General features: G+C 38.9%; 1 protein-coding gene across 1 annotated transcript in view; it reads right to left on the minus strand.

Moving 5' to 3' along the window:
- Positions 1-14,274, minus strand: part of ints10 (integrator complex subunit 10) — a 51,306-nt gene extending 37,032 nt beyond the window's left edge. The window contains exons 1-4 of the mRNA XM_043673948.1: positions 14,105-14,274; positions 7,903-7,970; positions 6,611-6,714; positions 1,444-1,583 (exon numbers count right to left, since the gene is read on the minus strand). Coding sequence (XP_043529883.1) covers positions 1,444-1,583; positions 6,611-6,714; positions 7,903-7,970; positions 14,105-14,233 — 441 coding nt within the window. The 5' untranslated portion in view covers positions 14,234-14,274. The remainder of the gene's footprint in view (positions 1-1,443; positions 1,584-6,610; positions 6,715-7,902; positions 7,971-14,104) is intronic.
- Positions 14,275-16,293: the final 2,019 nt, after the last annotated feature.

Raw genomic sequence — 16,293 nt, forward strand, 5'->3', positions numbered from 1 at the left:
GTAATGAAAATTGAGCACAGAGATGAAACCATGAAAATAAACCATCAGCAGTACACCTCTCCTTGGTGAACTGCATTCCTGTAAATGAATCCAATCCAATGGTCCTCCCTACATACTGAGAAATAATTCTTGGACCATAAACTTCTGTTCACCTTTCTCCCATGAGAGAAAATTTAGGGAGAAAAGCCCAAATCCTATTCATCCTGGGATTCCCAAAATTATTGACATAGTAAACAGCAAGAGCTGAAAAATGTGTTGCTGGAAAAGCGCAGCAAGTCAGGCAGCATCAAAGGAGCAGGAGAATCGACGTTTCGGGCATAAGCCCTTCTTCAGCAACACATTTTTCAGCTCTAATCTCCAGCATCTGCAGTCCTCACTTTCTCATAGTAAACAGCAAGCCCAATCAATATTCCCAGTCAACAAAGCTGAAATGAGAGTATCCAAACACATCATACTGCACTCCCCTCTAATGTCTCTATATTCTTTCACTGTGATGGTTAACATTTGTCATGGTACTCAAATTAAGATTTTATTAATTTTCATATAGGCTCATTATTACCTCTTGGCTTTCTTAATTATGTGGCAAACCAAGAATTTGTTTATCTTTTCTGCAATCTTATCAATATCATGTCCTACCGTCATGGTCCTGCAACATGTACCCCAGATTCATTTGCTCTTCCACAGAATCAATTCTAGGGCAAAAACTGAAATTTTGAGGGCAGAAGACATGTGAGAAGACAAAAGGGAGACAATAGTACTACCTAATGTGGGAACACCTGCAATTATAACATGGCAGTCAAATGTCAATATGGATGTTTGTTACTATGTTGACATAGAAAACTGACTTAAATTCATAAAAGAGAAGGAAGTTTCATGTACACTAAAGAAGGCATAAGTCATAGGATTTTAACATAATTGTAAAAGCTATATGGATAAACGGATGCAGCTGCAAAACCAACAGAATGCATCCACATAAAGTACAGAAACCACATCCAGACATTTGAATGCCTATGTTTAACATCACGAACATCCTCTTATTTCAGTATTTGGACTTTCTGATCTTTAAAAAACTTCAGCATAATTCCACAGTTAGAAGGGATAAGGATTTTACTCAAAAATGTAGTACCAATATATTAACCACATGGATTCATATCTCAGTTCAATGCATTTTGACAATTTTCATCCAGAGAAGAGTACAATGGTCCACTTCTTGATCAATATTTAGAGTACTGTCCAGTTTGTTGATAGGTGGACACCTAACATGGTGTAATCCAGATTACATCCCTAACACAACTGTTTATAGTTGATAATGAAAACCATCTCTGCATTCTTAGAACACACCAATAGCAACTGCTGAAATAGAACACACCTTGTCAGCAATAATGTATTGGTTTGTTAACAACACAAGAATATGTTGGATCAGTATTATATAAGTATACATACTCCGTGCTGCACTACAGATTCCGGGAATCGTCTCAAGAGCAGCAACAACATTTCTGCTCTCTCCAGTGTGTTGAAGCATTGCTCTGTAGCTTTAAGAAGCATTTCGCATTGTATTCGACCTGGAAGAGTCTCAAATAATCCTGCAAAGTAATTTAACAGAATTTCACATCTCGTGTCTATTACATTATTTGTAGGTCAGTACCTCAAATGATTCACATTTGGCTCACACAGATCTCTTGGACAGAATCTGTCAGGGTAATATTTCACAAAACTTACATATTGTCAATAATTCATAGTCAAAAAATGTTATCCTTTACTATTCAAAGAGCACATTTTACTAGAAATGTAGGTAATCTGTAATAATAGAGAAGCCAGCTTGGGAATTTAGGTTAAATTTCAATCCACCTTATTTAAAATAGGACAATTACCTTAGTGTGCCTCAATGATAGTTTAAAATCTCAACACCATTCTAGCCATACAAAACTTCTTTTTACAAAAATTTAGTTTTGTATCATGGAATAGTAAATTCTTTCCTTTTGTGGGAAAATAGCATTTTAGTACAAAGTTCATGTTATGGGTAGTAGAAATCTGAACTCCTACCCCCTAAGCATGTAAATATTAACACAATTGGAGTTTGAAGATAGAAATAAATTGTTAGGTAGGGTCATCAAATGTTATGGAGTAAAAGCAGATAAATTGAGTTAAGGTGCAAATCTGCCATGACCTAATTAATTACCAATTTTTGTGGCACTGTCTACAATTAATTGGGAGAAATGTTTTGCCTTTTTGTTATATTTATTGTAACAGCCTCAAAGATTACAGAAGCCCCCACAGAAAGCAAGAACAAGCACGCTACCATTAGTCCCCATCACAGTTAGCATCACATTCATGCAAATGCAATTTTCTCACTATTTTTCAGTCATTGTGCATAATGTTACTTCATAAAATTATAAACATGACCATTTTTCACAAAGCCCAGAGACAAGCTCCATCTCTCTACTTCCTTCTATGTAGGTTTGCTCGCTGAGCTGGAAGGTTCATTTTCAGATGTTTCATCACCACACTGGGTAACATCTTCAGTGAGCCTTCAGACGAAGATTTGTCCAAATGCTCACTGAAGATGTCACCTAGTATGGTGACAAAACATCTAAAAATGAACCTTCCAGCTCAGTGAGCAAACCTACATCCAGAACATCAACCTGAGCTACAAATCTTCTCAAAACTCGCTAACTTCCTTCTATGTACATAGACAGTGCCATTACTGAATGCCTAAATAACAAATGTTCAACAGGACATTGACCATGCAGAGATTTAAAATCAGCAGAAAGATGAATATCACTGTTTTATCAATAGGGACACAGACTGCAAACACAACTAAGTTACATTAAACCTGTATAAAGCACTGGTCCAGTCTTAACTGCAACGTAACAGTTCTCATAGGTAGAAGCAGGAATAGACCATTTGGCCCATCAGGCCTGAGGCATCATTAGAAAGATCATGCTTGTTCTGATTGTAGGCTTAAATCCATTTTCCTGATTGTTTCCCTTAACCCTCAACTCCAATGTCAATCAAAAACTCAAACATTTTAATGGACCCATACTTCAGGAAGGGTGTAGAAGTATTTGAAATCATAAAGTAAAGACCACAGGAATGTTTCCAGGCATAATAAACTTAAATTATTCACCACAAAGAAGGGGAACTGGCAAAGAGATTTGATGGGAGTTATACAAAATCATAAGGGGTCAAGACAGAATAGGGAGAAAAAAATTGTTACCATTGTGGAAAAATTAAGAAACAGAGGGAACAGAATTAAACTAATAGGCAAATGAAGCAACGATAACATGAGAGAACTTTTTTTTAAAGAACATAGCTAGTGGTAAGGATGAAAATGCAGAAAGATTCATTTGAGGTATTCATAAGAAAAGGAATAATATTCAGGACTAGAGGGAGATGAGGGAGTCGCACTAGCTGAATTGCTACTTCAGAGTGTCAACACAGACACCATGATCTGAGTGGCTCCCATCAGTGTTGTAATTATTCTGTGAATCTATGAATGAAACTCTAAGCTTCTAATACTTCATTCGGAGAGATGGCAATAACTAAGATTATCGTGTTGTGACCAGGTACTCAATTCGACAAAGCTGTTTGTGGTGAGTTTACTTTATATACACCAAGCAACTTCAGGGTTTCATGGTGCTCAATCTGTTTCATTGATGTTCAGTAACATAATATTTTCATAAAGTTAAATGACAAGTACCACATCTCTAATGGAAACTTATGAATTTTTGTATTTAATCACCATCTTTCCCCTGTTGAATGGATTGTGACACGTAAATATGGTGACCATCATTACCCTAATCAAAAAGAACTATGGACACTGGAGATCAGAAACAAAATCAGAAATTGCTGGGAAAATTCAGTAGGTCTGGCAGCATCTGTGGAGAGCATAGCAAACTGTTCTGAAGGAGGATTACTAGACCCGAAACATTAACTCTGCTTTCCTACCACAGATGCTGCCAGACCTATTGAGCTTTCCCAGCAATTTCTGTTTTGTCACCATTATCCTAATACTTATTTTGACAACTTAGGGACTAGTTTTATTTTCTAGACAAAGACGGTTCTAGCATCATGCTCTGGAAGAAGCGAGAATAATGGTTGTCAATTATTGCAGCATTACTTTCTGATATACAAGGACTGGTATTAAATGATTAGAAATCTGTAACAAAACTGAAGGTTATTTTTCTTAATTAAAATTTCCTTATTCCAAATCATCTAATGGTTCATTTAAGCATTAAGCTCCCATTTCCTTGAGTTAGTTAATTTAAATGAAAGGACTGGATAGTTCAATTTTTTAGCAAAAAATATTTTAAATTGCTTGTATTACAAAGTCACTCAATGTGTTAGTTAACTATTTTCCTGAATCATGTCAAAACCAGCAAATGGTGCTAGAGCATACAATTTCCATATGCTGTTAGATCTCAAAAAACACATACAGGATTCAGATATGATACTAATAAGCCAAATGTACTATCTAATAGCTGCATATAAGCAGGACTGTGGCAGTACTTATGGATGTAAACACTACTGAACTATTTAGTTTGTTGAACGCAAAAGACTATCTCACTTATTTGCATAAAGTCTATAAATAATCACTCTTTGTGGTCAACAATGCCTTCTGCAGCCCTCTCATGTTACACATGCACAAAATTATTATTTCTTGTTTCTTTGCCCTTATGAACAGGAACAATGAATTTATGGAAAATTCAGAGCACAGTGCCACTTGTACATATGCAGACAGTGCTCAAACTAGAATCATGGGCAGATTTATGGCATGCACAAAACATTATGCAGCATAATTGCACATTCCAAATCTTAGTCCATAGCCCTGTAGTTTACAGCACCGCAACTGCACATCCAAGTGGTTTCTTATAAAATGGTAAAGTTTTCTACATCAATCACTCTTTCAGGTTATGAATCCCAGACGCTACCATCCTCTGTATAAAAAATTACTGAACTACCTTCTAACCCTTCTACCGATACTGTATACCTATATTCTCTGGTTACTGACCTCACTGTTAATGGAAAGGAGTCCTTCTTATCCGTTCCATCAAGGCTATTCATAATTTCCTATGCCACAATAAATCTTCAGCATCATGTGCTCCAAAGAAAACCACACCAGCTTCTCCAGTCTTTATTCATTGTTAAAGTTCTTCAATCATAGTAACATTAAAAAAAAACTCCTACTGATGTTTCCATTAGTAGGACAGATTAGGACTTGAGAGCACAGCCTCAGAGTAAAGGACAAGGACTAAAGGCTCACCCATTAGAACTGAGATGAAAAGGAATATCTTCCACCAGAGGTTGATGAATCTGTGGAAAATATTAGCACAGAGGACTGCGAAGCCAAGTCATTGAGTATATTTAAGACAGAGATCGAGTGGCTCTTGATCAAGGGTTACAGGGAGAAGGCAGGAGAATAGTGTTGAGAAACATATATCCAGAATCGAATAGTGGAGCACACCCGATGAGTTGAATGGCCTAATTCTGCACCATATCACCCCATCTTATTGTCTTATATATCCACTCCAAAGCAATTACAGTCTTTCTGTAATCCAGTGACCAGAATTATAAAGGAACTCGAGTTGTGGTCTAACTTGTATTTTATCTGCTTCAATGTACCCTATGAATATTAAACATATAATTCATAAAGCTGAACGCAAATAAGTATTTATGTCAAAAATACTGGGCAGTACTATGCAAAAATGTACTAGAGGAGTGATTTCGAATTGCAAGTCCACTCAAGAGGATCAAATAATTATATAAATTACTGTTCGCTAAACTCCAAGATTATTGCCTGTCATTTGCTGACGATCAACTTGCATATAGAGGCAAGTATTTTTTTTTCTTAAACTTGGAGAACTTTGACAATTTTGAAATGAGATATGATACTTTCTGGAAAACTTTCAATTTGTGACAAATGGGAAAATAGGTCATTTAAGATGGTAAATTATTCAGAAACTCATGGCTTGTTTGTACTGTAGCATACAAAATGCAATAGAAATAATAGGAACATGCTGTTTGCATTTAGAGAAATACCACAGGTACATTGCTTTTAAAACAAACTTCGTCTGTGGTTCTAAGTCATGCATCAATCTGAAATAACAATTTGTACCCAGGCTTCCATCTGCAATACTTCTTTAGTCAGAGGGTTGGAACTATATAAGGATATTCTGGATCAGTGGTGCTGGAAGAGCACAGCAATTCAGGCAGCATCCGACGAGCAGCAAAATCGATGTTTCGGGCAAAAGCCCTTCATCAGGAATAAAGGCAGAAGGCTCTCTGCCTTTATTCCTGATGAAGGGTTTTTGCCCGAAACGTCGATTTTGCTGCTCGTCGGTGCTCTTCCAGCACCACTGATCCAGAATCTGGTTTCCAGCATCTGGAGTCATTGTTTTTACCTCTACTATATAAGGATAGCCTGGAGTAACTCATCTTCCAATGTTTTCTTTCATTAATTTCTCTGTCATTTAAACCTATCTTCTGAATACTCTCCAAACACTGTACACTAGCAAAAGTTTACAAATTCCATTTCATGGCATGCCATTCAGTAACAGTAAGTTGGTTTACCTCTGTTTGACAAACACACAAAATATAAACTACTTTTCACCTCGTAAAAACTGTGTTTGCTTGTCCTGGGCATCATTACGCAGTGCTGCTGTAATAACATTTATTTCTCTCCATACCATTGGTTGATCAGGGAAATTTACAAACCTGGTATTTAAAACAAAATGAAGTGAGATGCTTGGAATGCAAAGACTACTAAGTTACTGTTTTGGAAAGCACACCGTTATGAAACTATAACTATTCCAGTTGTGAATTCAGGTCAATTGTGGCTGGCTGAAATACATCAACCAATTTTTTAAAAATTATACATTATACAGTATAGAATATAAAATAGTTTGATTTGTGACGCTATGGCAAGTACAATGTTTCACTACCCAATGCAGATATATCGAATTGTAAAATTGCATGAATTGCATTATTTACCTTATGTGCAAAGGTAGAGGCACAAATCAGGAAGCTGGAAGGCATTGGAATCATCAAACCAATACAGTTTGTGGAATGAGCAGTACCGGTCATACTGTTTGAGAAGCCTGATGGGTCAGTTTGCCTTTGTGGGGATTTCAAAGTAAGAGAAAACTGCTTTTCACAGCTGGATAAAGACCCATCTTTCATGAAGTTCAACATGAAGCTACCTTTTGAGGTATCATCAGCCTGTATTATTTTCCAGTAGATGATGGAGAACATTCTACAAGGTCTACCCCAGGTCACCATTTAGCTGGATGATGTGCTAATAATTGAGACGACAAATAAGGAGCACTTAGAGAATTCGGACTTTGTCCTTAGACTTTTCTCCCAGTCGAGCATACCTCTTATAAAGAAAAAACTGTTTGTTCCAGACACCCCAAGTGACCTACTTGGGCTACAGAGCTGACAAGACCAGGATACACCCATGGGAAGATAAAGTAAAGGTGATCAAAGATGCCCCGACTCCCACATCTGTACTGGAGCTTAGATCTTTCCTTGGGTTAGTGAATTATTATGGAAAATTCACACGTAACTTAGCCTCCATCCTGGCATTATAGATAAATGGTCAACCTTGGAAATGATCTTGTTGCCAATTGGAGTGGTGGATGCAAGCACAGTTATACCATTTAAAAGATACTTGGATAAGTACATGAATAGGAAAGACTTGGAGGGATATGGGCCAGCAGCAGGCAGGTGGGACTAATTCAATTTTGGTTGGACCAAAGGTCTGTTTCCATGCTGTATGACCTGCTGAATTATCATCACTCTCTTGTTGCCAAAAAATATTCTATTTATAATTCCATCTATTAATGTTATAAGCATCAGAAATATTAAATGCTTGTGTGGAAAGTGGTTTATTGCATTACTTACATGTCATAAAGTAGTCTTCCAGCTGAAGCTGTTCTCTCAGCATTTCGTTCAATCATGTACATTTCATACTAAGAACAGAAACCATTACATGTTAAGCAGAAAAATCCAGGAAACTAATCCATTTTGATTTGATTTCATAAAAGCATTATTCCACTATAGCTCAACAATATTTGAGAGGAAGCAAAGTACCCTGCCCAAGCCACTGTGTGACTTTGGGAAAAAGAATCCCAAATTTTAAACCTGGAATTGTGAAATGGGTAATTTCACAATGATCTCAGAAACCATTTGAATTAAACGAGCTCTGTCACAATCATCACATGCCAACCACCTTTTAATAAACCATCTCATCCAGTTTTCATTTTGTCATTTGGAACTTGGCTTAGCAAACTCTGCACTATACAATAACAGCCTGAAAGCTACAATCAGCAGTGAAGTCAAGCAGGCATCACTGATCATGAAAAAAGCTGCCCATGAAAATCTAGAGATTTCAATGGTGTGGATTTTTCCTTTCCCAGAGCTAATTTCATTCTTTAGCCTAACTTCATTCTGGCATTTGCTATAGATTTTTTTTTAAACAAGAAGCCAATTCAGAGTATTCGAGAAGACTTGTTGCTCGGGTTGTGGATCAGTTTATTGACGCTTGCTGAGCTGGTAAGTTTGTTTGCAGACGTTTCGTCACCATAAGTCAATATTGAAGAATTGACACAGACAGAAGACTCAGAAATAACAAACAGTTTTATGGGTCACTTTTTATCATTTTAACACAAGTGAAATAAAAATTCGAACATTTACATGGGATAAATTAGAAAGGGAAATATCAAACTTTAAAAAGAAATCAACAGAAATGGCATGAAGCAATTTGACATTCTACAAAAGCAAATTTTCAGGCTCAAGGAGTTGTTCAGTAGAATTATGAATTAGTACATTAAAAACTATTCAATGGTTGACTTTTCCCAAGAGTGTTTAAAGCAAAACTTATAATAAGTGCAGGATCACATCAAATCACAACAAAGCCCAGACTAACAAAGCATATTGAAACATGCTTTCCATTTCTATTTATTGTTAACAGTTATAAGGTATTCAGAGTTCTGTGCATTTCATAAACCAAAAGATGAAGTGTGTCCCTGAAAATTCACCTTAATATCATTCCTCAATGCACATATCACAATGTGGGATTGCGATCTTCAGTTACATAATTCAGTGTTAATTTTCTAGTATTTTGCCTGTCAAAATTGAAAACTTATATTCATGATCAGATTATCTGTTGCTGATCACAGAACAGATGGTTTAAACTGGTTATTGCTGGCTATTTGAATAAGCTTCCATTCTTGCAAAGTGTCTCTGATGAATGTTCTGATTGTATAAAATTAATTAATTTAACGTCTGTTGAGTGAACAACTAGGTGTATTTTGTCCAGCTATACTTTTTTAAAAAAAATTCATTCATAAAATGTAGGCATTATTAATTGAACAATATTTATGGCCTCTACTCTTATCCCTAATTGCCCAGAGGGCAGTTAAGACTCATACAGCTGTATAGCATGGAAACAGACTCTTTGGTCCAACTCATCCATGCCAACCAGACATCCTAAATTAATCTAGTCCCATTTGCCAGCACTTGACCCATATCCCTCTAAATCCTTCCTGTACCCATCCACATGCCTTTTAAATGTTGTAATTGTACACACTTTTAGCACTTCCTCTGACTGCTCATCCCACACATGCACCACCCTTTGCGTGAAAAGGTTGCCCCTTAGATCCCTTTTAAATCTTCCCCTTCTCATCCGAAACCTATGCCTTCTAGTTCTGGACTCGCCCAACGCAGGGAAAAGACCTTGTCTATTTACTCTATCCATGCCTTACAGCTTTTTAATACTCTGCAGCTCAATCTATTAGAGAGAGCTATTGTCAGGCAAAACTTGAAAGACGTTTGGTGCTGTTTCATCTCAAATTCTCCTTCTTATTGCTTCCAAACAGCAACATTGTATTGCATGGATCAACCATATATGGAGCACTTCATTCTCAAGGTGCAAGACTCTTCTGGTACTTCAGTTATAGCAGACCAACTTCCATTTCAGCTTATTGTTCCAAATGAGAAAATATGTGGTCTTGCAATAACTGTGACAATTGCTGGTCCTCAAAATTAGTCTTAGTCAACCACATCGCTGTGGGTCTGGAGTCACAAATAGGCCAAACCAGATAAGGACGGTGGTTTCCTTCCCTAAAGGGTTTTTCTGACAATCAACAGTGGTTTCAAGGTCATCATTAGATTCTGAATTGCAATTTTTCATTGAATTCAAATTCCATCTGCCATAGCAGGTTTTGAACCTGAGTCTCCAGAACATTACCTGGATCTCTGGATTTATAGCCAAGCAATAATACCACTAGGCCATTGCTTCCTCCTGAAAATTAGTTCAACACATTAATTTTCTACAACCATAGGTAATCAGAAACGATCAACAAATTACTCAGGAGGGTGTGTCAAGACATTCACTGCAAACATGCCATGAGAGTGATACTGTGGTCTTTTAAACAAAAAATCAATAACAGATTTTCTTGTAAGCAACATTTGGGACCAGGATGAAAGTTGATTTTAGGAAATGGGTAGGCCCATGTTTTTTTTCTAGACCTTTTGACGTAACCAGAATATTTTGATTATGGTTATATATTTGGCTACTTGTGTTTAGTTCACCAGTCTGATAGCACCATGGGTACAAATGCAATCAGAAAATTTTGATAGTTAAAAACTACAGGAATTATTTCAAGAGTCAATTTTATAACTGGCATTATATAGTACCTGCAACTAAAATAAACTTGCAAACTGTTTTAAGTAGGGTCAAACAAAATTTGACATACAACCATGAAAAGAATATTAAGACACGATGAAGCAGAATAAATTATTAATTTTTAAGCACAAAAGACTTTCCATAGCCTTCTGTTTGCATATATTTTTAAACTATTGCATTTTAAGCACAAAGTCTGTCCTCCAGTGCAGCAGTTGGTCTTTAATCAAGCTAAATTGTTTTTGGGGTCTTAAAAATGTGGCATAGTATTAATCATGGAAAAGTATACCAGTGCAATATTGCAAGTTTACCTTATGACCTCTCCCACTTAGTTTAGACGGGAATTTCTTTATGGTAGGAACCTATCTTGCCAACAGGCACTTGACTCAGCTGGAGCTGTTTTTCCCACCTGATGGATGGCTAAGGACCTGTGAGAGTGATCAGTTAACGCACACAGACCTGTCAATTAACCTCTCTTCCTTATGAATTATTGCCTTTCCACTGTTGTTTGTCTAATTAAGAACATGCAGTGTTTTTGTAATATTTTGTATTAAGCAAGCCTGTTTGTGACAGAAGACTCTTAAAGAAAGAGCTGGTACCCTACTCTCCTAAAGTTTTAGAACGTTAGCTAGCCTGGCTTATAGGTATTAGCGTTATGTTGTAACAGTGATGTTATTGGTAAATAAAGGGGAAGACTAAAATTAAACTAAACTGTTTTTATTCTAGACTACCAAAGAGTACGATCTCCAGGACAAACCAAGAGAGGCATACAGGTCGAGCCCATTAGGGATTCCCTGGGCTGTCTCAAATCTGTACTTTAACAAGCCAAGGATGGATTTCATGTGGATAACAAAGGTTTGATATTTGGTAATGAGTCATTGTGTCTATACATTACTAAATTGGACAGTATGCCATACTCAGGAGTCATAAGTCTGGAATTTAGTAAATGGAGTTTGAAGCAGTATATTACCTTTAACTTCTTTTAAGCTTATAGTAATTGTATATTGACATTGTTTTTTTTAAACCATCTGCTGCCTGAACAAGTTATAAGGTAAAAAGAAAACACTATTTAAATCTTATGTACTTTGTGAAGTACTTCGGAAGATTACAATGATTACATACTCTAAAAAGAGACGCCAGCATCAATGTTCAACAAAATACAGACCTGTCATTTACTGAACAGTAAACAACTACGTTTAACTACAATAAATTGGACAAGATTTTCTGATCATCAGTTTAATTTTGCTGCACAAAATTGCTCAATGTCAAACCTTAGTAGAGGAAGGCAATGTAGAATACATAATTAACTGAATTGAATCGAATTGAATTTATTGTCACATGTACCCAGGCACAGTGAAAAGCTTGGATAAAAGCAAATTACTGCGGATGCTGGAATCTGAAACCAACAGAGAAAATGCTGGAAAATCTCAGCAAGTCTGGCAGCATCTGTAAGGAGAGAAAAGAGCTGATGTTTCGAGTCTAACTGACCCTTTGTCAAAGCTGAGTAGGGTAGAAACGGTTTCAAAACCGGCTGGTGCGTGCGTTCAGGCTTTTGTACCTTCTCCCCAATGGTAGGAGGTTGTAGAAAAACATTGCCAGGATGGGATGGATCTTTAAGAATGCTGGCAGCCTTTTCTTGACAGCAGGCCTGGTAGATGGATTCTATAGATGGGAGGTTGGCCTGTGTGATTGCCCGGGCCAAGTTCACCACTCTCTGTAACCATCTCCGATCTTGAATGGTACGGTTGCCAATACCAGGTGATGATACATCCAGACAGAATGTTCTCAACGGTGCACCTATAAAAATTGGCAAGGGTATTCACCGTCATGCCAAATTTCCTCAGCTGCCTGAGGAAGAAGAGATGTAGTTGGGCCTTTGTAACCAGTGTCCACATGAAAAGTCCAAGACAGCTTGTTGTGGATAACCACTCCAGAAGCTAAACACTGTCCACTCATTCCACCTCTGTGCTGTTATCGTGTAGGGGGGCATGAGTAACATCCCACCAAAGGTTAATGAGCTCCTTGGCTTTGCCAGCATTGAGAGCTAGGTTGTTCCCAGTGCACCATTCTTCCAGGTCTTCCACCTCCCGTCTGTAGTCTGTTTCGTCACCATCTGAGATTCCACCGACTATGGTGGTGCCATCAGCGAATTTGTAAATGGCATGAGTCCAATATTTGGCGACGCAGTTGTGGGTACACAGTGAGTACAGTAGGAGGCTGGGTGCGCACCCCGGAGGGCTCAGAGTGCACGGACTGGTACTCCGTCTGGTCCCATCGCTTTCCTTGGATTCACACGAAGGAAAACTGACCTGACCTCTGATGCAATGACTGTTGGGATAGGTTTATCAGGAATTGTTAGAATAGGTGTTACCTCTCTGCCGAAATTCTGCTCATAGTGAGCATAGAAGGCAATCTGGGAGGGATGTGTCATCATCTGCCATCTTGCACTGTCTCTTTTTAGAATCTGTGATGTCATTCAGTCCTTGCCATAATCACCGGGTGTCTGTCTGGGTGTCTAGTTTGGATCATAATTGGTCCTTGACTGTCTTAATAACTCTGCGAAGGTCATACTTGGATTCCTTATATTTGAGTGGGTCTCCTGATCTGAAGGCATCATCCCTGGTTTTTAGCAGGTTCTATATATCCTGATTCATCCAGGGTTTCCTGTTGGGGGTACACCCGGATTGACTTCCTCGGTATGCAGTCCTCCACACACTTGCTGATAAAGTCTGTGACGGTGGTGGCATACTCGTCCAAGGTACCTGTGGACTGTTTGAAAATGGCCCAATCAGCCGATTCCAGACAGCACCGGAGTTGATCCTCTGCCTTCTCCAACCAGCACTGGACCTGTATCCATGAAGGGGTCTCCTGTAAGCCAGGAGAAGAAGCACGGCATTGTGGTTGAAATTTCCAAAATGAGAGCAGGGAATGGAGCAGTAGGCATCCTTCACGGTGGTGTAGCAGTAGTCTAAAATATTCCTGCCCCTAGTGGGGCCGGTAATGTTCTGGTGGTACTTGGGCAACACCTTCCTTAGATTGGCTTCATTGAAGTTGCCAGTTAAAATAAATAGGGCCTCAGGGTGTTCTGTTACCAGGGTGTTCGTGATGGAGTACAGCACATCCAGAGCTTCCTTAACCTTTGCTTGTGGCAGTATGTACAAAGTAATTAATATCCATTAATATACATGTATTATATGATTAACTATTCTCATTGTACTGGAATGTAAAACAGCAAACTGTAGAGCTTTACATGTTAAAAAGGGAATAATTGTATGATCAATGAAAAGCTGTCATTGTTGACAACGGCTACATAGCCATCACTGGTCCATTATATCTTCCACAATGTTCCCATCACCCCTTTACCAACACCTTTACAAGTCCTATCTCCCACCCTCCCCCTTTCCTCCGACTCACACTGACCTGAATTCCGAAATCTGTAGGGTACAACGTCCTGGCGGTAATTAGCCACGCTTTGGCGGCCCATGGGTCCTCCGCCACTAAATCTCGAGCTTTCTTCACCAGGAATTCACAGTCCACCTGAGCCGCCATGATTCCGCCAGTGAGAGCGGCCCAAGCGCGCAGGCGCACTCAACCCGACATGCGTAAGAGGTGGGGCGGGCACTGCGCGTGCGCAGACCTGACCGGTGGTTCAGTGCAGGCGCCGGTGGAAGGTGAATGAGTTGGGAATAGTTTTAAAACCTTCCCGCAGGATGAAATTACTTTCGCAAAGCACTTTTTAAAAACCCTGAGACATCCCCAAACTTTTCTACCACAGTCAAAATGTTATCAGGTAGGAAAACACAGGAAGCCCTGCTATTAGCAGCTACTGTTAATCTACATTACCATTAGATTCAGAAGCAGAATTAGGCCATTCAGTCCATCGACTCTGCTCTGCCATTCGATTAAGGCTGTAATGTTTCTCAACTCCATTATCTTGTCTTCTCCCTATAACTTTTGATTCCTTTACCAATCATGAACTTTGAATCCTTGCTCTTATATTCTAGCCCTCTCAAAATAAATACTAACATTGCATTTACCTTCCTATCTAGTAACTGAACTTGCATGTTAACTGTAAGAGAATCCTGAACGAGGACACCTAAATCCCTCGTGCTTCTGATTTCCAAACCCTTTCACCATTTACAAAGTAGTCTGTACCTCTTCTTCCTACCAAAGTGCAAAATCTCATGCAGTTATAGGAAGGGAGAAAAGCTGCAAGTACAGTCAGGTAGATGGGTTAACTCCAGGAGGGGTAGGCAGGTAGTGCAGGAGTCTTCTGTGGCTATTCCCATCTCAAACAAGCATGCTGTTTTGGAAAATGTAGGGGGTGATGGACTCTCAAGGGAATGTAGCACGAACAGCCAAGTTTCTGTAGTGAGGGATACGTCAGGTTTGAAGCGATCGATTGTGATTGGGGACTCTCTAGTCTGAGGCACAGACAGCGAATAATCAGAATAATCCCTAGTGCCAGGATCAGGATATCTCAGAGATGGTGTAACATATTCTCAAATGGAAGAGGGACCTCAGGAGGTTGTTATAAACATTGGAACTAACAACTTAGGAAGGGAAAAGGATGAGATTCTGATGAGAGAATATAGAAAGTTAGGCAGGACTAGTCCAACCAGCAGTAAGTCAGTCAGGGTACTGAAAAGAGATAATTCAGTTGTCTAGCTTCTCATGATTTTAAACTGGCCTACTGAGTCATTTGGGGTTTGGAGCACACTATGTCCTGGGTGTTCACTGAAAGTCAAAGCGGTTATCAGGGACCACTGCTGTGATGGACAAATTAGGGAATTCAATTATGGGCATTGTAGGCAGCATACTGAAAGGCAAAAGGGATAGTAATTGTGGTTGAGGGGTGTCCAGTTCAAAACAATGCATCAGAGGACAAGGGTCATTGGGGGAGTTATCGACAGTCGATACAGCCCTAGATGTGGCATATAGGGACTAGTGAATGATGACAATTGGCATGACTGAGCTATATGTGTGGGGCTCAGGGGGTAATGTCAGGAGATGAAAAGTTTAATTAAGTACTTTCATGGGAACATATGGAAGCTCAGAACTGATTGAGTCAATGGGGTGTGCAAGGTTTTTTAAATAACATTTTTATTCATGGGATTTGGCCATTATTGGCTGGGCTAGTTGGCATTGCTGAAGTGATGGTGAGCTGCCTTCTTGAACCACTACAGTCTAGGTGTTGGAGGTAGACTCATAGTGCTGTTTGGGAGGGAGTTACAGAAGTTGGCCCAGGAACTCTGAGTACTGCAATATGAATATGTTTTCAAATATTTCATATATATTTGGAAGGTGCTATCTAAGGAGCCTTGATGGGTTTCTGCAGTATATCTTGTAATGATACACAGTAGTGGGGGTAATGGATATTTGTAGATGTAATGCCAAACGAGTAGGTTTCTTTGCTGTGGAGATGTCAACCTTCTAGAGTGCCATTGCAGTTGCACTCCCTGGTAAGTGAGGGAAATGGAGAGTAGTCCATCACACACTTGATATGTGCATCATAGATGGTAAACAGGCTTTGGGGAGTCAGGAAATAAGTTACTTACTGCAGGATTCTTAGCATCTGACCTGCTGTTGTAGCCATCGTATTTATATGG

Source organism: Chiloscyllium plagiosum, chromosome 32, assembly GCF_004010195.1.
Source record: "Chiloscyllium plagiosum isolate BGI_BamShark_2017 chromosome 32, ASM401019v2, whole genome shotgun sequence".
Classification (NCBI taxonomy): Eukaryota; Metazoa; Chordata; class Chondrichthyes; order Orectolobiformes; family Hemiscylliidae; genus Chiloscyllium; species Chiloscyllium plagiosum.